This window comes from Vespa velutina, chromosome 8 (genome assembly GCF_912470025.1).
Source record: "Vespa velutina chromosome 8, iVesVel2.1, whole genome shotgun sequence".
Classification (NCBI taxonomy): domain Eukaryota; kingdom Metazoa; phylum Arthropoda; class Insecta; order Hymenoptera; family Vespidae; genus Vespa; species Vespa velutina.
Window position 1 is genome coordinate 8,564,203 of NC_062195.1, and position 26,541 is coordinate 8,590,743.

At 32.9% G+C, this 26,541-nt stretch overlaps 3 protein-coding genes and 1 long non-coding RNA gene across 8 annotated transcripts; 2 read left to right on the forward strand and 2 right to left on the reverse strand.

Annotated features, from left to right (window-relative positions):
* Positions 1-3,944: 3,944 nt before the first annotated feature.
* On the forward strand, positions 3,945-6,276 carry LOC124951164. Its single transcript, XM_047498996.1, has 6 exons — positions 3,945-4,208; positions 4,296-4,390; positions 4,934-5,071; positions 5,291-5,526; positions 5,633-5,853; positions 6,010-6,276. The coding sequence occupies exons 1-6, from the start codon at positions 3,945-3,947 to the stop codon at positions 6,274-6,276; spliced, it is 1,221 nt and encodes a 406-aa protein (XP_047354952.1).
* A 1,775-nt stretch (positions 6,277-8,051) lies between these two features.
* LOC124950890 (endothelin-converting enzyme homolog) lies at positions 8,052-20,239 on the reverse strand. Of its 4 annotated transcripts, none has more exons than XM_047498341.1 (13): positions 19,796-20,239; positions 14,664-14,777; positions 13,970-14,126; positions 13,540-13,749; positions 13,180-13,460; positions 12,986-13,084; positions 12,744-12,914; positions 12,513-12,661; positions 12,084-12,306; positions 11,404-11,863; positions 11,100-11,246; positions 10,877-11,016; positions 8,052-10,180 (listed from the first exon to the last, which is right to left on the reverse strand). In XM_047498341.1, the coding sequence occupies exons 1-13, from the start codon at positions 19,805-19,807 to the stop codon at positions 10,004-10,006; spliced, it is 2,340 nt and encodes a 779-aa protein (XP_047354297.1). In that variant the 5' UTR covers positions 19,808-20,239; the 3' UTR covers positions 8,052-10,003. The 4 variants fall into 4 exon arrangements, with proteins under 4 accessions (XP_047354297.1, XP_047354298.1, XP_047354300.1 ...); XM_047498342.1 differs by lacking the exon at positions 19,796-20,239 and adding an exon at positions 17,821-18,097; XM_047498344.1 differs by lacking the exon at positions 19,796-20,239 and adding an exon at positions 17,757-17,780.
* Positions 18,628-23,239, forward strand: LOC124950892. The gene is made up of 3 exons (XR_007101470.1): positions 18,628-19,050; positions 19,137-19,205; positions 19,319-23,239. It is a non-coding gene; the product is annotated as an uncharacterized LOC124950892 (long non-coding RNA).
* LOC124950891 lies at positions 20,858-26,531 on the reverse strand. Of its 2 annotated transcripts, none has more exons than XM_047498347.1 (5): positions 26,345-26,531; positions 26,011-26,059; positions 25,713-25,793; positions 25,401-25,621; positions 20,858-25,079 (listed from the first exon to the last, which is right to left on the reverse strand). In XM_047498347.1, the coding sequence occupies exons 2-5, from the start codon at positions 26,034-26,036 to the stop codon at positions 23,869-23,871; spliced, it is 1,539 nt and encodes a 512-aa protein (XP_047354303.1). In that variant the 5' UTR covers positions 26,037-26,059; positions 26,345-26,531; the 3' UTR covers positions 20,858-23,868. The 2 variants fall into 2 exon arrangements, with proteins under 2 accessions (XP_047354303.1, XP_047354302.1); XM_047498346.1 differs by having other exon boundaries at positions 26,011-26,063.
* Between the last annotated feature and the right edge of the window lie 10 nt (positions 26,532-26,541).

Here is a 26,541-nt window from a genome sequence, read left to right on the forward strand (position 1 = left end):
AAGTTTACGGAATAAAAGAAAAACGATTACAAGGAAGGTAGAAATCGGAGAATCAGGGCATGGGAATGCGTGAAGCCATCCTCGATTCTTCCCATGTTCCCCCTGATTGCCCCACACGTTGCACCCGTCTGTCATCATGAGGACCAATCGAGTGGCAACCACGCTTACAGTTGCTTTTGCAGTCGTAACAGCAGGTGGCTCCAGAAAAGGACTTTCAATCTTTTCGTCCTTTTTTTTTATGGTGTCGTATCGCACTAACAAGCTACCATTGCTGGCCTTTTCACGCTGTGGTGGCATTTTTCCCCGACCTTTCCTTTCTTTCCCTCATCTCTTTTTCTTCGTCGTCGTCTTCTCTCCTTTTAAAACAAACCGATCACAAGCCATGAAAATTTTATTGAATTTGAGGAAATATTTTAATTTCGTTTGATCGACGAAACTCTCAGAAACAAAGCTTTGATTTTTTATCATTGACTTTTCGACATCATACGATCCAATTATTTCATAAATCGGTGCTGTTCTAAAAAAAAAAATTAATTAGTGACAGTAAATTGCACGAAAGAGTGTAATATATTTAAACAAATAAAAAAAGATAATAACAAAATCATATAAAAGATAATGACAAGCAGTTTCATCCAGTTAATCATTTCCCGATGGAAAATGATCGCAAAGATGATCGGAAAGATTAAATCGTATTTGAAAATGGAAGGAAAGAAAAAAGAAGAAATCGAGAAAATTTCAATGACAAGAAAATAGTAGGTATAGCTGTGACCTTCATAGATTATATACATCGACAAAGTTAAAAAAAAAATTGATTTTTCAAAGATATTTTTTTTCGGCAATATTATCTTTTAAGAATATTTTTGGAAAATGTCATCAGAAAATTCCGATAATTAATAAAGTTACAATGGATTTAAAATCGATCCTACAGAGTTCAATTTTGTATATATCTTAAACTTTAAACGCTGTTTTCTCGAAATTATGTTTTTCGAATCGATGTTAGTGTCATGTTGAAAACTACTGAACCAATTTAAATGAAATTTGGCATGATTATTTCTTATATTATTATATAATTTTTATTATACGAAAAATTTTTTAACAACCCTAGTATTTTTTTAATTATTAAGAAGCTACTGAAATTTTTTATCGGAAATCGCATGATAAATTCAATTACTCATATTTGTTTATAAAATGAGAATAATAAAAATCGGCTTCGTGAAGAACTATTTTTTTAATGTACTTCAAGAGTTTTTTGATTTTTTACATTTTTGATAATATTCTGAGGAGATATTATTGGCATCGCAAATGCCATAGAAAATGACACTGCTTCGTTCGACATCGATAAATCCAAGAAAATAACAGATGAATTTCATCTTTTTTGTTGAAAAATATTCCTCCAAGTACACATTATTTTATGTTTTTTTATTAAAAAAAATAAATTACATGCATAAAAAGAAACCATAAAAATTGCCTTTTTTGGGACCGTTTAGGTATATGTAACCTCTTAATTTATCATAACTGTAATTCTTTAATGCAGACGAATTTTTCTTTCTGTACCTTACGTTATCTCTCCGCTCTTATTCTATAGCGAAACATATCAATATGTTTGTATATAATTAAGATGTGACGAGTCAATGATATGTATCTAGAAGTAAACAAAAAGCCGATGACGAGTTTTCATGTCGCTAAGGTTATTTGTAAATAATGAGCGTATGTAAAAGCGGTATATGAATTAAAAGCTTTCCCTCAATTAATTGTTCATTATTCTATGATAATTCCACGTAATAAACATTTAATATCCACCTGATTTAAGTTTTGAATTGAAAGTTATTTTTAACACAAATTATTGTCGATTTTCGTTATTTACAAATAACAATAGTGACGAAAAAATTGATTATCATTAGCTGTTTACTTGCTTCTAAATAAATATTGGTTTATCACATCTTCACTACATACAAACATTACAGAGATGCATTCAAGTTCTAAGATCATCTAATTTTTTTTCTGAAAAGCTACTTACACTAAAAAGCTGAAACTACTGTTATTTTTCAACTTAGTTATCCTATACACGTATACATTTTTCACAACGTCAACGCCATGATTCTACGGATGCTGTGAACAATTCTTTAGGAGTCTGTTCTGCCCTCTGAAAAATCGCTAGTACAAGAGCGGCACGACTGGAAATTGATCGACCACAGTCTACATAAATTCTTCACGACAAACAACTTCGAAGTGATTCCTCATGCTTCCTACTCACCTGGACTTTGCACCTAGCGATTTTGGGCTTTTTCCAACGTCGAAGGACACTTTCCGTGGTCTCTCTGTTTTCAATCGTGCCGTTCTTGCATCAGTGATTTTCCAATGGGCAAAATAAACCTCCTAAAGAATCGTTCACAGCCAGGTCATGCAATCATGGCATTGACTTTGTGAACAGTACGTACGTGTACAGAATGACTATGTAGGAAAAAGACAATAATTTAAGCTTTCTGATGTAAGTAATTCTTCGGAAAGAAATGAGAAGACTGTAGAACTTGAACGCACCTAGTACTATCGCATAATAATACTTCGCTATAAAATAAATAGGATTTACGTATGATTTATGAAAAGGAAAACTATATGAAAGAATAGCCTCGCTAACGCCATTAATGATTACAGATGTATATACTTATGTAATTATGTAAGGGTCGATGTAAACTATGCAAAAATTCTACAAACAAACGTACGAAGTTGAAATATACGGAAGGAGAGCGCTCGAGGTGATATAATTACAAAAATGGATAAGTATCGTCACGTACACTTTTATATGACATGCGTGTTGTGCTATTCGTCATGATCTCGGATACTTGCAACAAAATGGAAGAAACAATGTATATAGGTCTCTTATGTACTTCTATGTTGTATACGCGTTTACATACACATATAGATTGTATATGCTTATTTCTGACGAAACTCTTACAAACAAGTGACCGGTCCGTCGGCCCTGACATTCGCAATGATACTTTCTTGCAACTGGAAATAAACAGGATATTATTGGAAAAGTTAAAATTTTCAGGAAAAGCTCAAATCATCAATCAACAAATTCGAATTCCTTCTTCGCCTTTTTCGTAACTGTAGTTAGTCCACTACATTATAATCACAGATACAAACAATCCTTAAACTTACGACGGTAACATCTTTAACTACTGTCACAACTGATAAATGTTTAAATAACTTTTTCAATTTGCAATTTTTAATTGAAGTTGTTCCTCTGTAACACAGTAACCTCGATATTAGAGTGAAAAAAACGTGTTGCGCATAAATCGTTTGCAACAACTCGATTATCGGAAATAAAATATACGTCGACGATGCGTTATTCCTTTCCTTATCGTTTCTTATAATTGTATATACGAGAAAAGACTTCGCTTAAAATAAGCGCGAAAGAGGGGCAAGTTCAGTGTTATTATCTCTTTACGCTTAGTTTACTACGAATCTACTTTGACTTTTTTACTCGTTCACTCAAGAGTATTCGTTGAGAAATTTTTCCTCTAAATTAACTGAAAATATGAAATTTAATGTAACGAGTCATACAAAAAAATTGAAATCTAATAAAAATTAATTGACCGATCGTTTAAATATTCATCGCAAATCTTTTCGATAAACTCCGTTGAAAAACTCGATTCATTTTACCTTCCCTTATGCGTGAATAAGTAATTGGAAAGTACAACAGTTCTTGTCACCTCTAATATTCTACAGGCAAACCTGTCAATTATTGCTCTCATTAAGGCAGTAGAATGTGCGCATAGTCGATGATTAAAAATTAAATTCACTTCGGAGAACGGAACAGGTTAGTAACGAAGGTGCCCGGTGTCATTCGAAGTTAGAGCATTCGAACTCGAACTACCATGAGGAATTTCGTTTGTTTCGCGGTGGGTAATATCCTTGCTCTTAAAAATTTACGCTATTAGAGAATGACAGTTATTCGAACAATTCGATTCGCCGAACCATTTCAGGCATTGTTTCTCATGATTCAAGCAGAAATCTGTCTACGCCTTTTAAAGAATAAAGAAGAGAGCAGAATCTTGCAGAAAAGTCCAGGTCGGATTTGGAGATGGGATCCGATTGCAGAAAACTTTGTTCCATTGGAAGCATTGAAATCGAACAATGGACTCGTGTGTAGCGTCGATTTCGTCAAGGATTTGACCACGAAATCAATCACGGTGGTTGCCGATAATGTGAGCTATTCGAGAAAACAATTTCTCGAATTAATCAAATGAAAATGGTAAAGGAAATTATTTATCGACTATCCTTCTCATTTTCAGATGAATCCGTACATCATAATAAATGCAAATCAGAGCCAAGTAACAGGATTCATAGGGGACGTCTGGATGACTTTGGAAGAAACCTTAAAATTCACGTTCGTATATAAACCCCTTCATTACGAATTCGGTATTAAATTGGTCGGTGAGGAGGAAAACAAGATAGTTTTCTTTTTGTTTTCCTATTAGTCCGAATCGATTAAAATCGTATTATTCCTATCGATTATTTTCATATCGTAGGTAACCTTACTTCGTTTTACGCCCATTTTTCTTTACCTGTGCAAGACAAAGATCTCGTTGTTATCATTGTCGGCACGTAATCTCATAGAAAATCCACGTCCGTCTGGTCACGCCTTTCACGTTTTTACCTGTTACTCTCCTTGTCGATTTCATTCATTTGCATGCCGAGAGAGTGAGAGGGTCAAACTGACACGACAACCTATCCGTACGTAGAATCTGCCTAATTTTCCGCGTACCACCCAGACGCGCAGTGGTGGGTCAAAATACTCGCATGATTCATTCGTCTAGACAGGTATAAGTATAGTATCACGCTTCGCGAAAAACGGAAAGAGAGAAAGAGCCGCTCACACCGTTGGGTGCGCTCACACCGTAATAAAAGCGTTTCTTCGTCGAAAATTCAGGACGATTTACCGTAGAGCGGGATCGTCGGCCGGCTGGACGCTGATGAATGGTCGAGCTCACGCACTCTTGGAAGCTACGGTGATTTACTCCTACACCTCCGGTTATTACACTTACACTGTTCCGATCACGACCAACTAGTAAGTCGAAATTAAAAAATACGTAAGTAACATATATGTTCTTTTATTCTTCAAAAAAGAAACAAAAAAGAAACAGAAACAAAATAAATATTATTCAAGCAAATAATATTATTTAATAATATTATTCATTCTATCATCAATAACTATTTTTTTGATTCGATAATATATATATATCGCGAAAAGAAATTTGAAATCCTTAATAAATATGATTATCCACAGTTATGCTCTATTCGTGCAATCCGAAGGTACAAGAGTTTCAACGTGGTGGTATGCTAGTATTTTCAGTCGGAATCTATGGAGAGTAACGGGATTATTTATTGTTTGTATCGTATTCATCATTATGGGAATTAATGCATTAAGAAAAACCATCTGTAAATTTGACATCGAATGCGACGACGAACTCTCGTCTCTTTCATTCGTCTTCCTTTACGTTTTAAGTGGCATAAGTGGTCAAGGTACTTATCATATATCATACAACATTTTATATATTATTTTAAAAATTAATATTTTGTCAAGACATTCTTCTGACACATTTGTTTTCTTTGTTCTAATAAAAAATAGGTTGCCAGAAAATTCCGTCGAGCTGGTCGTTACGTTTGACGATCCTCTCATTTTTGTTTATGGGAATGTCACTATTTTGTGGGTTTAGTAGTACCCTAACTTCGTATTTAACGATCGGGATAACGTCAGTACCTCTTACTAGTTTAAAAGATGTTGCCGAAAAACGTACTCATTCTTTATGTGTGAGAAACAATAGCGGTGCATACATTCACTTCACAGTGGTACGTATATATATATGTATATATATATATATATATATATATATATATATATATACGCACACATACACACGCACACACATATATAAAATTAGCGATAAACTTGCATGATCATGAAAATGAAAAGCTATAACAAAATACATTCCACTTACATTGCAGAACGGATTAAGAGAAGAGGATTTAATGCCGGAATGGAAGGATCTAGTGAATAAGAATTGTCCTGATACCATGAATATGCTTACTATCGGCTCAAACCTTTGTAACCCTGGTTTTGTTTATTTAGAAGGGCCAGACATTTTTCTATCGATTTATCAACAAGTATTAAACCAATGTCACTACGTGCAATTACCTCAACCATATTGGATCTTGAAATTAGCTTTTCAACATGCCAGGTCCTCGAAATATAGAAAGATCATCGATCTATAGTGAGTTATCTCTTTTATATTTGCTCTCCCTTACCATACTCTTTTTATTTTTCTTTCTTTCTACATTTATAAAACTTAATGTAAATTTAATATTGATTAATTATATCATTACAAGTTATATTTGAGAGCAAAATAGAAAGTAAAATAAAATTAGTATTTCAATTTATATGTATTTTTGTTGCAGCTTGATGCGACTCCGTTCGGTCGGTATATTAGATTACCTTGAAAAAAAATGGATAAAAAAAGAACAGAACATTTTAGTACAGCCTCAATGGACTGATTTTCGTGCTGTCGAATATGATCATATACATATCGTATTTTCAATGCTCTCAATCGCTGCTTTATTTAGCGTGCTGATATGCGTTCTTGAAAATATTTTTTACAGACAGCGAATATTGCCGCAAGAAAAAACTTTATGCGTTACTAATCGAAAAATTGCAATCCCTTGATATTCCATCTTTTATCGACATGAACGAACATCAGAAGTTCTTATCGCAAAAAGAGAAATTTCTTTTTCATACGAAATGAGTTGTAGAATATTTTCGTATTATCGACGGTTATTTTACCTCGCATTTTCTTCTATATCGATACAATGTTAGTCGATAAAGAAAATTTAATTTATTAGTAGGTAACATTCCCTAGTTTTCGTGAAATTTTTTCTCGGCAATTATACATCTCAGTAGCTTTTAAATTTGATGAAAAAACAACAAAAATTTTCTAATAGATATACCTATATACACACCCAAATGTGTAAATGTGTACAAGTACGCGAGAATGCTCGCGCGCACGTGTGTATGTGTAGGAAAATCAATAAAAACATAAATATAATATTTTAGGAACATATTTTACTAATTAAAGTTTACATCTGTTTTTAAAAGAGCCCTCTTTTAATCGATAAAGAATAATGTCGATAACAAATGCTCTACATTACCGATTATTTCATCATATTCTTTCTTTCTATCATGGCGTGATTCAGATAATTTTTCCTTATGTATGTACTTCGAACAAAATTACACATAATTTAATATTTTTATTTCTTCTTTAAAACTTGTATGGCAATGTACAAATATGGCTGAAAGTAAGTATTTATATGCATATGTGTGTCTGTGTATTTGTATATATATATATATATATATATATATATATATATATATATATATATATATATATATATATATATATATATATATATATATATATATATATATATATATATATATATATATATATATATATATATATATATATATATATATATATATATATATATATATATATATATATATATTATATATATATATATATATATATATATATATATATATATATATATATATATATACAAATATATACATATATATATATATATATATATATATATATAAATATAATTTTTAGTGACCTTTTTTACCGACTAGAATCAACGATATAATTAATTAAGCATAAAAATATCCTCGATATCCTGTTAACGTATCTGTAAGTTACGCCGCTAGTCATACATATAATTTACTCTGAACGTCAGATAAGTAATCATCGCTGCACAAATAGAATAATATCGCTATTTAGTAACTATCATCCTTTATCCAGCAATGCATAAACCATCGTACCAAATATGCAACAACCGATAATCGTGGACAAGCCGAGAAGTATCACCACGCTATTTGATTTTTACTATTTATAGTTATCATTTGTTCATTTTGGCTCCCACGTAATCGATTATTGCTATTTCATTATAAACACCACCTATCGCCTATGGATTTATCATTAGGTACTGTATTAATACTGTCTTCTCAATTCTTTCTTTCTTTCTTTCTCTTTCTCTCTCTCTCTCTCTCTCTCTCTCTCTCTCTCTCTCTCTCTCTCTCTCTCTCTCTCTCTCTCTCTCTCTCTCTTTCTCGCTGTTCGATCTACTTACCGATAATTCTAAGCTCTCGCGATATAAAATAATTTATTTCTCGAAAAACTTCTGTACGTTATATATTTTATTTCCTCTGATCGCGAAAAAAATTATTTGAAGAAAATAACAATAAAGGAAATATTTATTTGGAATAAATCTATGTAAAAATTGATCGATTGCATGAATATTCGTTACTTCTTTTCCTTGTGATGCATTCTACCTGTTAATTAATGTGTAGCAATAAAACAATTATTGACAAACAACGATTTTCTCATGGCTTACTTCGAATTGATAAAATAATCTTTTCTTGTATGTAGAGATCGAATCGATTTTTTGTTGCGAAGAAAAGATACGCTATCATTGATAAACGTACCATTTCGTTATTTTTCCAATCGTTCATATTTTATACATGAAAAAATCGTGTATTTGATTCGTTCGAACACCATATGTATGTATTATTGAGGTATACCTCTATAATGAAAATGCTCGAATAATACAATTAAAAATATTTTCTTATTTTTACCTTTTTACGCCTTTTAAGACGTGAGCTTCCAAATTTTTCCAACATCACCAAATTACCTAACCTCGCTTATACTTTATATTAGATATAAGTATTCTTAGCTTTATACATAAAATAAGTTTCTTAAATACAACACTAGATCCTACCTGCAGAAATTATGGCACCGCAATGATATGTCTCTTCCTCGGTCCATCGACAACATCGATCGCTGGGTCCGATCAAGAGCGAGTATATCTCGAGAAAAATTGTCCAATCTTTATAACAACAAGTAAAATAAGAGAAAAATAAAATAAAAAATAGAATGTACGTGATATACAAAAATTAGGCAATTGTAAACGCGAAGGAGAATCACAGAACTAGTATACGCGATAGTAGTATATATACACATATTTTATTTTTTATGAACGTTAAAAATCGTTTCACTCGTAAAGCAGTAAAATCGAGAAAGTCCATTTTTCGCGTGTCTAATGCACCGAGAATCATTTCGAGTATAAAAGTGAAAAAGGATCTGTCGTCGTTTAAAAAATTTTCTTGGATCGATTTTATCTCGATGAACCGTGGACGAAAATACACTAAAAAGTAAAAAGTTTGAGAAATACAACGTAACTCTCAAACATAACCTGACTAAGAAGCGCTAATAATTCATTAAAATGGTCCTTAGCCAACTTTCATATCGATTCTCTAAGTTCAAAACCATTCCATTATCTCGAATCATAGCCAAATTCTCGTAGAACCAACATTATGTGAATACTACTCGATACGTTCGAATCGTTGAATTGCAAGACACTTCTCAGACAGAAGCTATCGTTATTATAATAGTTCGTCGATTTTCGACTAAGGAATTTTAGGCATTCGATCGTCCAATCCGCTCACAGCCAATCAACGATTCAAAAGGATCGGAATACCATTGGACGAATTTAATTCGCATGGAAGTAGTAGTAATCATCTTTAGATACAGATTATTATCGTCAACCATATAAACGGAGCATTCGTTATTCGATTTGTACCGACGTACATATATATACCAAAATTACAAGATTTTCTGTAATTTTAAATGTTTTTTACGAAACCAGTCGTAACTTCCTCATTGAAAAATTTCGCAAAAAAAGAGAACGAATATTATCGATGATCCTGATGATGATACATAGAAGCTCATTTCATCAAATCCGCGTTGAGACGAATCTTTCGTCGACTGACATTCAAGATATTTTTCTAAAAGGAAGTTCGACGATCTGTTCACACGGCGTTACATACAACAAGAAAGATTCCATCGAACGAGATCGACATTGAATCGCTCCTAATTCCGGCACGTTACCAAACTTCGCATTTCTCCTCCGGATTCATTCTCGAACCTATTGGACAATCGAATTCCGTTGAGAACTCAACCATATTTGTCAGAGGTCCTATTACTCTATATTTCGGTGGACAGTGAGAGTCCTTTTCAATTTGGAGAGCTGTCAATTCAGAAGTTTCAGCAGAACACCACACCTATCGATAAGATTATAATTCAATATCTGTACAGATTAAAAACACTGTAAGTACAATAGTCGAAAATATAATGTACGTACATATATATATACAGTATATTCCAACAGTAGTAGTACAATTAACCAGGAAGTGATTCCTCATGAAGAAATAAGTCAAGAACGTAGAATACAATTTTTGCATATGAAGCTCCGTTTTCGAGGAAAAACCACTTTTAAAATTTTAATTTGCTGTAAGTTTCGATTTGATAGATCTGCTTTTATTCGTGTTTGTGTTTAACAACACATGTAATATTATTATCGTTTCTGTTGTTGTATTTGTTTCGAATGATCAAGTCGAAATTTACGGTAAATACAAATGTATTCAAGAGATTTTTAAACTTCTTTTTCTTAAAAACGGAACCTCATATGTAATAACTATACTTTACATTTTCTACTTATTTTTTCACGAGGAAATACTCTCTGCTCGGTTGTACTAATATTTTCGGAATACTCTGCATATAATATAAACATATATATATATATATATATATATATATATATATATATATAGTGTATGTGTGTGTGATCATAAATGTAATTTAAACGCCATTTAGCGGCCGAATAGTGAAAACTATTCAAAGTATATGCTCACGTATATAGAGTGTATATAAAAATAAAAATAAAAATCGCTCGATTATATTATAGATACGCTTCGTACCTGAGCAAAATTAACGAAAAACAATTGACGATGCGTTAGATTAAGACCAGGAAACGGCAATTGGTCCTTCTCGGTTTTAAGTGTTGCTAAATAAGCATGGTACGCTGCTTTGAGTCCACCGTTATCGGCAATATTCTCTCCTAAAAATAGAACAGAAAAAGTCATAGGAATAGCAGAAAAACGTTTTACGTTTTGTAAAAACAGTATAAGTATTAAATATTACCTAAAGTTTGACGTCCATTCACGTGACGACCTTGTACCTCATACGTATTATACTGCTCCACAAAGCATTCCGTTCTATTATTGAATCTATCTATCGTATCGTTGTTCCACCATCTATTCAAATTTCCATGCAAATCGTATTCCCTACCTACGATGTTGAATTTAATATTATTTATAAAACAATATAAAGGAATACTTTCGTAATTGTATTTTATTTTCTTTTTTGTTAACTATTAATTGAATGATCTCGCTTTAATTTATAATTAATATAATCAATTAAAATGAATAATTTATCAGATTTTCACCTTGATCGTCGAAAGCATGAGTGAGTTCGTGACCCATAACAACGCCAATGCCACCATAATTAAGACTATCAAAATTTTGCATATCGTAGAAAGGACTCTGAAGGATTCCAGCGGGAAATACGATTTGATTTTTCGTTGGCGTGTAATAAGCATTCACCATCGATGGCGACATGATCCAAGCGGACTTGTTTACCGGTTGATCGAGTTTCTCAAGAGCTTTCTTTAAAGTGTATTTGCTCACCCTTATATTATTTTGGAAGTATTCGTTTGGCTTAATCAAAAGATCTCTATATCGCTCATCGAGATCGCTAGGATTCAGAATGAAATCTGGAAAACCGATCATATCGGTGATCGCGTTAGCCTTTTGCTCTGCCGCCATCCTTGTATCAGCGTCCATCCATTCAAGATTCTTCAAATTCTTCGTAAAGGCTCGACGTATCTCATCGATCATTTGTTCCGCCTAAAATCGATTATTGAAATTGTTTATTAATTTCTACGATTGTCGAATAATTTTTATCGTGATTTTTGAAAGTTATCTTATACAATTGACGTACTGATTTATTTAAGAATTAATAATAACAAAATTAATTATATGATAGAAAATATAATAATTAATTATATAATATAAATGAAAATACATAAATTCTGAAAATATTTAACCGTATTTGACCAAAACGAACCATAGGTTTGCTTTTCCCGTGAAACACTTCCCTGACGAACATAGCACCAACAGCGAATCCCATCTGAGTATTTGTATCAGTAACACAATAGCGCCATTGTTCTTCCCTCCCTTCCGAGCCAACAAGAGCCTTCCTCAAGACTTTGTAAGCATCGCGAAATGGCTTCGAAAGAAACACCGTCAGGGACCTCACGGTCTGCCAAACCAGATAGTTATTCAGTATTCTGCGGAAAAAGAAAATAGAGAAGGATGGCAATACAAAAAGAAGCGTATCGATTTGCGTTCCTCTTTTCTCTAATAACGTTCAATGAAGCTTTTGCTTATCGTCTATTTGAACAACATATTTTACTTTGAATTATTTTTCTAAATGGTCATACAAACAATTAAGATATGAAATAACGTTTACGAATAAAAGTATAAAGATACATACATTTTCTTTTCGTTCGTCTTGTTATATTCCTGTACCAGGTTCGTCAATTTAGCGAAAAAATCAGGAGCAAAATTAACGATCATCACCTTACTGTTTATCTTCTTATTAACTATACGCGTTGCGTTTTGGAAGAAGTCCACCCATGACATCTGACATGATAGATACATTGGCCTTTAAGTTTCAATGCTGCATCTATTTCGATGTTATCAGGCTAGTAGTAATCGTACTCACAAAGTTCGCCTTGCGTTGTAATTCGCTCAAAGACATTAAATGATAGAGCTTCTCCTCATCCCGACGTTCCTCCTGAGGCGTCGTAATGTTCGCCAATCTTGTCTCGAAAGCTATCACGTCCTGCATCTGTCGCCTCGTTGAATTCTCCTCTCCTCCAAGTAACACGCCTATCTGCGAACGAATGTCTTTACTCAATTCAGTCAAGGCGCCTTTTTTGTACCTACAAAAACGCGGTTACATACCTTGGTCATGTACTCCAAGTAAGCCGTCAATACTTTGCCATGCTCGGTCACGTTCAGGTAATTATCTGCCGTTGGTAAAGTGAGCCCGCCTTGATCAATCTTTAAAAAGAGAAGAAAATAGGAAAGAAACATTATTAGCAATGATACAATCATGAAAACAAATGTTTCTCATTAATTGTCTTATCTAATACAACCTGAATTATGTATCTGGTACTGTTACGATCGTCCTCATTTACCGCCCAAGAGAACAATCCGCCCATGTTATAAACATTTTGCAATATATGCATACTATTTTGTAGAGACCAACGATCGATGCTAAAGTTACCGGATATATTCCAACCACCAATAGTATCCAAAAGATCGAGCAAAGGTTGAGCTCCCAACGCCTCGACAGTCTCATTAGCGTCCATACACGACATATAATAATTTTTTGCTTTTTTCTCTGCTTTAGATTTCATTTCACTAAAAGGCTTCTCTAAAGGAGTGAATGTTTACACATTTCATTCGATCGCGAATAATCGATAATATTAATATTATCGTTGAAATTATATTACCGAGTACGTTTTTAATCGCGAGTTGATTTTGCTGCTCCATATTTGCGAATATTCCCCATGTGCTCTTTCCATCTGGCATAGGATTTTTTTTTATCCAACCTCCGCAGGCATACTCGTAAAAATCATCGCATGGCTTTACGGAATGATCTATACTGTTTATAATCGTCGCTGCCACCGTCACGCAATGTTCCGTGAGACAGTAACTAGCATCTATCATATATAAATCAATTAGGATTTATCGTTTTAAAGTATTATAAACTTATCGATATATAATAAATTTCTTATCTACTTTACATTAGATCACGTTTATCTTATTTGATAAAAAGATATTGATTTTCTCAAAGGAAAAGAAAATACATATTTTCTTTCGCATGCTAAACATTTTATAATAATAATAATAATGATAATAATAGTAATAGTAATATCTTACTTTCGCTGTGAACCCCGACGTGTACGTATTGTCCTTTGTTCCAACTGCTTTTACCGCTGATTACTATCGACAGTACCGTTACCATCAATAGTAAACAAGCACATATTATAAAAAGACATTTCTCTAAAGTATTCCTTGCTCTCCATAACGTTGTACCCTATATACCGATATACAAGTAATTAAGTAACAAGATAAGGGAAGTATAGTCAGTAATGATCGAGTCTGATAATAATTCGAAAAACGATCTTACGAATTTGCTTGCTCGACCTTTATTTTTATCTAACATCTAGTATAATGAAATAAAGGAACAAAAATAAAATCGAAGAAGGAAATATTCTTCTTCAGTCTCGCGTCTACGATGAAACCGGCAAATATAGAGCGAAGAATATAGAAAGCGATTGCATCATTTTCACCGCATATAAATTACTCAATGTCCGCTTTCAATTCGATGCTAAGCTGCAATTTGTAGAACAGCGCAGTAGAGCGCAAAATCCTTGCCAGTTTTATCATCTCAATTTAACAAAACGATCGAAATGATAAAATTCCTGCAGGAATCAAATATCGATTAGAAACTGATCGAAAATGTACTTCGATGGCATCTAATGTTTAATCGTATTCTTGCGAGTACTATCTATACAATATATAATTAAGTTAAAATCGTCAAAATGATCATTTTTATTCCTAACAAACTTACCGAATAGTACCTAATGTGAGTAGCTGAAGTACTGATGCCTTCGCTATTTAATGCCACAGAGCCAATGCTGCTGCTGTCCTCGTCCTCGAACTCTGCTTGTTTATACCTCGTCATCTAAAAGAATTTTAATACGTAAGTCTACAATGTAATCAGATATTTTTCGGTCTCACATGAAATGAATATTCGACGATCCAACCGTATAAAAGTAACTTTTATAGAATGTGATTTATAGCACTAAATTACCACGTAAATTATTTCCTTAATTATTCATTCTTTGAATATGGAATAAAAATGCTGGTTTGTATAAATAAAACAAGAAAAGAAAAGAAAAATGAAATGAAGAGTATTTGAAATCCGACAGAAAAATTCTATTTACACAAAGAATACGATAGTATTCTCGCAAAGCTTTTGTTTTTCTTCGTCGATGACGATCGCAGATCCTGTAAACAAAGATAAGCTCAAAATTTGCAGTTCTATCTTAAAATAGGACGGTCATTACTAGAACGAATATCTTTACGATTTCTCGATATCCATACTAATACAAATTCAAAACGTAACGCTTAGCCAAGTAAAAATAGAAAAAAAATGAAAAATACGATTCAATTGTTTTGCAATTACTTCTTCATTAATTCCGCTTGGTAAATTTGGCTACAGAAAATTCGTGGCAACAGTAGCAAATTAAAAAAACATGCACGTATACAAAAACAAAAGAAAAAGAGAAAAAAGTGGAACATAAAATTGAATTGTTTTCCTATACAAAAATTATTACTCAAATCGAAATAAATATATTTCAAATACGTTTCTCTAATTTCATACGAACGTTCGTAAGCTCTTCGAAAATCACAGATTTTCTTCAAAAAACAAAACTCTCAAAGGAAGATACCGATAATATAGTAAAACCGCATACGGCGTTCGTAATTTTGGCAGTTTACGAAAACGCCAAATTTACAGCAACTTGTTCTAATTTAGACGTAGTCTAAAAATATAAACTTCTGTATCTGCTGTAACGTATACAAGCTCGGAGTATCCGATAGGGGCACGTCGTACTTTTCAGTATTGTTAAATATTATACTACATATCTTGGTTTATCATCGAATATGTTAAAGTTCAGATTGAATACCTATTCGATTATATTGCTTTTGTGTTTTGTTTTATTCGCCCAATAAAAAGATATATGTATATATATACATATGTATATATATATATATATATATATGTTATATGTATATATATGTGTTATATGTATATATATATATATGTTATATGTATATATATATGTGTTATATGTATATATATATATATGTTATATGTATATATATATGTGTTATATGTATATATATATGTGCACACATACATATATACACACACAATATTGCCCTTGCTGTTTCAAATAATCGCAAGAGTTATGTATTCAAATCACTCGAAAAATAATTCCTTCTTTTCGCACATATGAAAATAATTGACCAATATATATTTATGTGCATATATACATATATGCATATTACGTATGTGTGCGCTTATAATATCGGAAGATTGCGATTTATGACATTTCATTCGTTCGATTTTCCAAGAAATCTATTTCATTTTGTTAAGTAAACGTTGCAAAAATGATTTCGTAATGGATGGTTCGTAGTAAAATAGAGAAAAAGAGACGTCACTAGAATAGAAATAATTGCTAAGACCAATTTTGCATTAAACGTGACAGTGTTCTATGATGTGCTTAGTTGAATAATATGCTCGAGATTAATGCCTGACCATTGACTAGGCAAACGAACGAACCATGACACAATTCCATGTGTTGCAAATAGTCTATATGATTTGAAAAAATAACCAAACTATAAATGCAACATCTCAAAAACAAAGTAACGTATCTAAATTGAATATATATATATATATATATACATATTTACGTACTTGAGTATGTAAAAATGTACTTTAATCTCTCGTATCATTGATCTAAACAAATGCTTCTTACCTAACATCTTACTCTGTCTATTTTCATTTTCATAATCTCGTAAAACTTTGTACCCAAAAATCTTTCTACCTAAGAAAACGAGTCGAGTACAATCCCCTTAATACCTAACTTTAATTTTAATTTTAAACATGTTATCTCGAAGCACAACGAAACGTTTAATTTTGCAAAGACTCGTTCATACGATCGATACATGATCTCGTTATCGCCCGTTGTCCATGGATACCTAGATTCGTTATAATCGTAAAAATGGATAGCATATAAAAATGATATCAAGTAATATCAAGTCCTGGTGGCATAAAAAAACAACATTGATGCTAATGGATAACGCAGTGCATAAATAATTGCATTACTCCGATTATCTTATCGTTCTTACTATAAATATTATTCTTATCGAGATCTCGAAATAGAAGATAAAATTTGTATTCTTTACATTACTCTACTTCTCTAAATAAATCTATGTAAATTTTTTATATAATATTAACAATGTGTATGTATAACATAATAACAATAATAATAATAATAATAATAATAATAATGATAAATGATGAACATTCTAATCATACAAAATATTATTCCACATAAAATATAGTCCGTTTATCTATCCAAGATTTCATGGAGCAATTTTGTCGCTCTCAATTTTTTGTAAAATTCTCCAATTTCTGGAGGAACAAATCCTCCAAAAATTCAATTAATGATATTTGGATGAATATGAGCTATAATTTCTTCTTATCGTCCGTAACGTCTGACCTTTACCTTCCCAACCCCTTAAAATTGTTTTTAGTTTATTTATTTAATTTTAATAATCATTTGTTATAACAAATGTTAGCCCCTATAAGGAATCTGCGATTGATGACTGAATTTAAATACGAAATTACTGTTTCGAAAAGTATTTCATTATATATACAAACGACTCCATTCGTTTTCGCGAAAAAAACCTTAAGTTTGCATAATATATAAATCAAAATAAAAAAGAACAGCTAATGAAAAATCCTTTATTTATTATTTTTAGACCAATTTAGAACTAAGCTATATTTTAATCGAATTTGATTTTATGATCTTCGAAAAAGATAATTATTTCGATAAATATTACGAATCGATAAATATTACGAAACGATTACCTTTTACTATACACAATTACCTAAACATTTAAATTAAATTTATATATTATTATACGATAAGAACCTTTTAGTTAGAAATTGGTTTGTATCATTGTAAAACTAGAATGGGTCGAAGATAAAGTACGTGATAAATATCTTGCAAGAAAATCAATAACAGTCGAGAATGTAGCAAACGGTCTTTACGAAACACCGACTACTACCGACACACTCTGCCGTTTGTTTTTAAGTGACCGCGGAAACGGTTCACCCGTTCACGATCGACAAACTGGTCGCGTCGAGGACCGAAAACATTCGGAAACCAACGAGCTTGATGTCCAAACGACGACTGCGAGCATCGAGCGACTCATGCGTCTCACGTGCGTGCGAGCGCGAGATTCAACGCATCGCGCACGCGCCGCAAAAGAGAGCACGCGTATTTCCATTGCTTGCGTGCGTCCGTGCATTAATATGTGCGTATACAACCACCCGCTGTTTTCTTCCTACTAGCCTATATTTATATATATATATATATATATATATATATATATATATATATATATATATATATATACACATGCATATGTATCTCACGCAAGCAGGAAACGGACACTTGTGGCGCCCGTTAATGACATTAGGATATTTCATTCTCTGATGCGCATATATATATATATATATATATATATGTGTTTTATATGTTCCTCTTACATTCACAATCAGTTGAATTTACGAATAATAAAGAAAAAGAAAAAGAGAGAGAGAGAGAGAAAATGGGAACATTGAAATAATGACGCTAATCGATAACGTTCGAGTTGTGAACCTTATATCTGCTCTTTTAGAATAACTCGATAGACGAATTGATGATAAATAAAGCTTTCTTTTCTTAAAAGAAAAATGGAATAGCTAGGAATTTAATTCCGTTTCGAATATTTCTTGAGTTTATATGTTAACACATTTAAAGTTTGTCAACATATATAAAAATATTTAAAAAATTTGAGATAAAAAGGATCTTACATAGATATATCTATCTATTTAAAGAAATAGACGTGCTACAAATTTGTCCATTTGCGTTCAGCAATAAAATGAGTTTAACGTGGCTACTTTATATAGTCACTTGAATAGCAATGTAGGACATTATTTAATACGATTGTCGGAGTTAATGTGATCGAGGCACGAAACGATACATAAAGTCTTCGTTTGATTGGGACACAAATAATCGGACCTTTGATACTCCTACATGCTTTGCATCACAAAAATAACCGAGATTATATATAATGCATTATTAATTAATGAGAATTGCTTTTGCAAAATGCTCCATGTAAGTGTAAATTGTAACAACTTTCTTTAGTATCCATATCTCCATATCAATGTATGTATATACAATTTTCTCTTTATCCTTCACAGTGTTATTATAAAAGAAAAGCTTAGTATAAGACTTATCCGAAAGCAACAAAGATTTTTCAACATATGAAGGTACCTACAAATACTCTCGAACATATGTTCATGATTTTCAATTCCTATGAGAAAAGCATATGTATACACATACCGAGTTAATATTTGTTACACAAATATTTTATTATTTACAGAAGAAAGAACCATGTAAAACCAAGAGAAAAAATCAAGAGACAGAAAAATATAAATAGAAAGAAGAAAGAAAACCTTATGGATAATCATACGAGGAAAGTATTATGCCGAAAACAATAATGGGCTAAAGTTTTTATCGTTATGAAAAGAAAAATTTATTCTTCGTAAAGTGCATCTTTGCTCGATGACTCATAAAAGCACAATCGAGCTGACGTAATACTGAAGTTAAACATGAAAGCGCGCGAACCTTAAAAAAAACATAACAGCTCGGACAAAATAAATAAAAATAGATAAAATGTATTAAACGTTAGAGTAAGTATCACGTAATATACAAGGTCGAAAAAGAAAATAATTGTATCAGCATATTCGACAGAGTCGACTCGTCCGTTCCTTAACGTAGTTGAGAAAGAAGAAAAATTTTGCGAGAAAAACAAAGTTTCATGGAGTTCATCGCGTGTTAACGATCCTCGAGGACTCACCTTAACCGACATCTTGGACCGACACGATCGCGCAATCACCGCACTTTGTCACCTTAATTATTGATTCACCATCGGGGGTTGAACGTCGAGACAAACGAGTGAGCGAGATAGAAAGATAGATAGGTAGGTAGAATAAATAGATAAATAGAGAGAGAGAGAGAGAGAGAGAGAGAAAGAGAGAGAGGGAGAGACAGGCAGACAGAGGGATTTGATCGAAGAACGCAAGAAACGAATAAAGGATAAATAGGACGAGGAAAGGGTTCAGAAATGAGGGTAAAGAAAGATTACGTCTGAGATGTTTGATTTCTCGCTATAGCTATGGCATCTTCTCTATTTGCCAACGTGGCCGCGAAACCCGTGCGCGTCTCGCTTTTGATGGTTGCTCGACGACATGCATGGGGGATGCTTTTACAGCAGCAACACCAGCACCACCACCACTACTGTCGCTACTAATAACAACGAAGCCGCCCTCTATCGCGATCTCTTTCTCTCTCTCTCTCTATTCTTCTATATTGATTTCTAGAATGATGCTAGTCACGCCGAAGCTGCCATCTTTTACGAGGAGAATGTCTACGTACATCCGCGAACATCAATTTATGAAGACGATTACATCCAACGATTTACATCTTCGTGACGTTCTTATGAAAGTCACTCGATTAATCTGATCGATGATAGTAGAGAGAATAAGTTTAGGATAATTTGATTACGTTGAATTTTTTGAAAAAAGAATGATTTTTAATGGAATAATATTTTCTAGGTGGTAATAGGATAAATATGTGGTAATAAAGAGGTCAAAGTGAAATTCGACGTTGAAAATCGAAAGAATTCACGTTTACGCTAATTAAATTATTTTCAATGATATATATACATATATCTCTCGCGATATCGTGATAAAATCTCTTGTGAATCTTGTTCTTTACATTTGGTATTATAATTACTTGAGGTATTACCGAGATACAATCAACGTCGAAATTCTATTGAAAAAAGGATTCGAGATCGAAGTATAATAAATAAATGTACATAATACATAAATGTATTACACACACACACACACACGCGTAATTCTTTTTTTCTTTTTTCTTTTTTTATGTGAATAAATATTTCGTGTTTTTATTTCATGAAGACGTCCTTCCATGTTAGTTACAATATTTACTTCGTTTTGCTTTTGTTTCGTCTATTTTCTTTTCATTTCTTCGCACTTGTAGTAGACTTCTTCCGTGTGATACATCGCGCGACTTTTGTACATTACGATGAAGATCAGATCTAGATTTGGTGTTCCTTTTTTTTGCTTTTTGTTTATCCTTTTTAAAGCTATCGTTATAACACATAGATTATGTACGCACATAAAATATAGTGATGCTGGAAATCTTTAGGGATCCTGACCAAATACGAGGCGTCGTACGCGATTACGCTAATGCTTTTTTCGCGTGTTACCTCAGTGGACAGATTCACTTTAATAAATTAGGATCAATTACAAAAAATAGTGTATGTATATTTCATATCTATATATAGCACACGCGTATGTATGTATATATATATATATATATATGCACGCATATACGTATATACCTTTGCATGCGCGATTGTGTGTTTATATATATATCTATGTTTCTGTCCATATGCGTGTGTATATATATATCATATTTTATATTCGGTTTTTTTTACATTCTTATCTAAACGAATTTGACGCTATTGGCACGTATGTACGCTTATCTTGGACCGCTATTACGTTTGAGAACTTAGTTACAGACAGTGGTATAGCGTTTTTTTCTTCTTGTTCCTTTTCCTCTCTACTTTTATATTTCTCTTACTTCCCTCTATAAGTTCCATTTCAAATCTTCATAAAAGAGAACAAAATATGGCGGAACGTGGCACTGTAGAAACAGATTTTCTGCACGATATACACACCTAATAGGTGTATTCCCTGATGAACGTAATACTTATTTTATAATAGCGTACCTCGTATTGATATACAATATATATGTATGTGTATGTATATATAATAAAATAATCAATTTTTATATTTCTTTCCTCAGCAATAATACATAATGATCGTCGCGTTAACGTTACGCAATCGTATGTTTATTGCGATCTTATATCGATTAGGATATCGTAAGGATATATAAGCGAGTAAGAAATAGAACGTGCGTTATTTTAATATAAGAAAACGTACTGGGACCCGTACAATCGATCGAATAATAATCGTCGTATCTTCATCTTTGTCCCGATCATATTCTGTTCTTTCTTTCTACATACTTACATACATACGTACGATCGTTTCTTGTTGGAAGCTTTCGTCAATATTAACTTCGCGTATCGTCGTTATGCGTCGTATTACGTATAATAACGCAAGCAAACTAGAAATCCTTTCGCTAAAATTACGGTTTAACGTTTATATATTCTGATAATTGATTGTTTACTGTGCTTTCGTTAGTCCTTAATACTGAAATTGCAATAACGTGCATTATTGGTAAAGACTAAACTCTCTTAAGGAGCCCGATTAGAAACGGACATCGTCGTCGGATGTTTGTCCATCGTCGACGTCTACGAATATTAATATAATATAATATATATATTATATTATATTGGTTCTTATTAAAAAATACGACAAGATAGTCATTGTAAATTATCCTATGGATTCAAATATTATATAATATTTAAAATTTATCTGTTTCGTAAAGTGTAACGAACTGTGCAACGAAGAAGATTAGAAAAATGACATTTATCACATCGACATAGAATGTGAAATAGACTAAATATAAGATCGACATCGTTTCTTCTTTCATTTGTTTTCTTCACTTTGTGCGTAAATCGAATGAATAATCATCAACTTGAAAATGCGGAAGCTCCGCATAAGCAAAAGGAACATTTTGTGTAACGCAAAGAACTACCACCGCGAGCGGAAATGTTCTGCCGATTATTTACAACGAAACTGTTCATGATCACAATGAGTTTTAAGGGGAATAAAAATAAAATAACGGTATACTATTATACAAGTCGTGAATGAGCTTATACAAAACATATTGTACGTAGCTTATTAATTCGGACCGATCTTATACATCACTAGAGGCAGTGGTCTCGTATATATCGTAAATCGTAAAGACAAAATTTCGTATTAGAAAGCCAGTAAAGTCACGACTGAAATTTGTTACATATTTTATCGGAAAAGAAACTATAGCAAAAACGTGTTTTGAATATCACACGTTTAGTATATATACATATATATGTATATATCTATACACAATATATATACATACGTTTGCACGGGCACACTGGACTAGGTCCTAAGCACAAGGTAAAATATCTATGTAAGAATAAATTTATGTTCGAAAGTTGAAAAAGTTACGCTTACAACTTGTAATACGTCGTCGGAATCTTTGAATGAGAAGAAAAGATTGACTCAATTGTAAAGTCGAAAATAGAGAATGAAAAATGGAGAGGAGATGGGAGAGGGGAGGAGGGAGAGGGGAGAAGGGAGAGAGAGAGAGAAACAAGTTTTACATTTAGTTTTTGTTGAGAAAAAAAGGAATTTGACGAGCCAAATACACATAACATAATACATCACACAGCCAGTAATATAGAATAAGAAATATGTATGTAAAATATATGTATGCATCATAAATATGCATCTTTCTAAATATTTAACGATAAATAGAAGAAAACTATAAAATAAGAAAATAAATGAGAAATTCATCAACAATAAAGTTTGAGAATATTAAAGAAAAGAAAAATCATTAAATAAAAATAATTGTATAAGCGTTTATGCGAGTTTGCACAAAGTTATACGAGTTTGCATAAAAATGAAGAAACAACACGAAACACTTCTGTGTTATCCTAGTACGTAGTATATAATTGAAATAATAAAAAATTCGAAGGTCATATCTATTTTACCGGCACATGCGACGTAAGCGATTCCTTTGAACGGTTTCAACACATGCATCCTTTTTTTCCACATGGAGGACGGATCAATCAGACACAACGAACAGCGTATACATGAATAAACGATCGATCGATCGATCGATCGATTGACGAGGAATCATTCATCGGAGCGCAGATAAAAAGAGACGCGGTATTTAATCTAACGACTTTGACCTGTCTAATCTACGTTTACTTTCAAAACCAGAGTCGGTAATCGTTCTCGTCGCGTCGAAATGTCTCGCGGCGGAAACGAATGACCCCGCTATCACATTATTGGATGGATTTGATTGAGGACTCGTAGCGACATCCGTAAGAACACGATTTGCGAAATCATGTTTCCCCTTAGCGTTCTCGGACAAAACAAAAGTTGTTCGCGTGAAGATCCTTTCGTGAGAATCTAAGGAATCCCTGACTTCCTTTTCCTCGTCCTCCTCTTCCTCTCTTTCTTCTTCTTCTTCCTCCTTATCCTCATCGTGTTGCGAACCAGTGGCATATCTTCCGACAAATTTGTACAATCCACCAGCATTAATCCGGCCAACGACGATTTCATCCGATTTCTCCGTTTTCCTCGAACGAACGGCCGAGAAAAATTCATCTACGTCATCGTCCTTCATGTCCTCTTTCCATAGTTGCTGACGATGCTGTCCGTATCTTTCTTTCGAGGAACAACTTTCGAGCTTCGTGTGTCCATGCATCTGAGATATCGTACAGTCCACGCCCTCACAAATATCTCTCAAAATCATCCGTTCTTTCGAGCCGGTCGAGTCGACTTCTGGCTTAAGCGTTTTACCTTTTCTCGAAGTACCATGAACGATTGGCGGACGTTCAGAAGTGTCAATCGTTGAGAGCGTCTCCGAACTCCGCTCCTGTCTCAAAGGAGAAACACAAAAATTCTGCCTGACGATGGCAGCGCTACCGATAACATTCTCCGCCGGACAATACTGCGGAAAACGTACGTACGCTGCATTCTCCTGCATACAATCCTCGGTGTTATTCTGTCGTGAATTCACCGGACTGTTTGTACACTGTTGCATGGACTGTTGACCACGCGAGCCCGGATCCATCATGGTAGAATTTAATCTCGCTGGACTGCACGGATAAGCGAAATATGAAGGCGCGCTCGGATTCGTTATCACATTACTCCCTGCTACCAAGTTCAATCTGGTAGCTCTTGCTTCTGGTGATGTTGGCGTCGACGACGCCTTCCCTCGAGTCTGAGCGATCACCGTTTCGTAACTCGGCGGTGGACCATATAATTGATAATAGGGACAATTGGTGTCGTTCAACACTACATTCATATTTTGATAATATGTTGACGTCGTTGCATTCCCGTTGAAATTGGGAGACGTTCCATTCCTTTGAGGACCTAACGGAAGATCTGTCCTTTAGAAAATACCATCTTCATATGCCAACTATAAATTTTACGGGCTATCGAGCGTTATGTACATTCCCAAAAAGCTTTTATAGATAAAGACTTTTGAACTTAAGTGTAATAAGTAATATCAAGTCAGTAAAGAGTTCATTGTTAAATGTTAAATCAATTTCTTTTTGAAAAAATTGGGAAGTTTTAAAATACGATATCGTAGATGTCTAACTGTATCAACAAAAGATAAATTTAAAAAATTTATTCATCGAAGTTAAACATTCAACAATCAATAAAAATGACATCGAAAGAAAATTTACTAGCCTTTCCACATACGATGTAATAAGACGGTGTTTCTTGCTGAATTATAAGAGATACGGGCTTGTTGTGGTTGACAAGCTTGACCTCGAAGTGTGCTTTGCGTTCTCGAGTTGGAAGATCTACTTGGGATTGTGGATGCAGTGGTTCTATATCTTCCTTGTAACCTATATCGATACCACCAACCACCTCCGGAGCACACCAGAAACATAATTATAACTAAGATCCTAAAAGAAAATGAAAAAATCATAATGTTAATATAAAAAATTGAAGTAACGAATTCAAATCTCGATTTATAATTATTAAAAATTTACGCACCAATAATACCATAAATGATGAAAATGAAGTCCAGGAGAGACGCAGCAGCCGAAGGCGCAACAGTATTCACTTCTTGAACATCTAAGATCAAAATAACTTATCATTTTCATATAAATTCGTTAAAAAAAATTTCTCATAATGAAAATTAAATATATGCAAATCAAAGAATGTATCGATCTTATGTAATTCTCACATATTGTTATAATAAATATAAACATTATAAATCACGTATGAACAAATAAAAATCTTAAAATATTTAGATAATTATTAAATATAACGTATAAAACATGTAACTCACTCATAATATTTCACTTGTTCAGGCATTTCAGAGGCACAATATTTGGCTTCTGCCTAAAAGAATTTTGTCATTAATAACGATCTGATAATAAAAATAATATATAAAACTCAATATATTTTAAGTGAATACGGTTTCTATGATTGCTTTTAAATACTTGCAGCAAACCGATGCTAAACAACTATTTTATTCATGAACAGATCTCAATAAAACGAAATATTCGTTTTTTCTCGAAAAAAATTTTTGTTTATAAATACTTCAATAATTTTCTTTATTGTAATGAAACAATTGTGCTTGATTAATATAATAAAATTACATACAGCGTAATATAACTTACATAAACTAAACATTTGGACGTTCCTATGAATATCGCTAATTTCCTCTTCGTGCTACCTGTCATTTTGGCGAAAAACATTTATTCCACTTTCTCACGATCAAAAACAATACAAACTCGTGCTACGTTTTGACATAATCACCTCCGACTAGCATGTGCACACAACATCGCACACCATTTATTGATTTCAATTTCGGGAC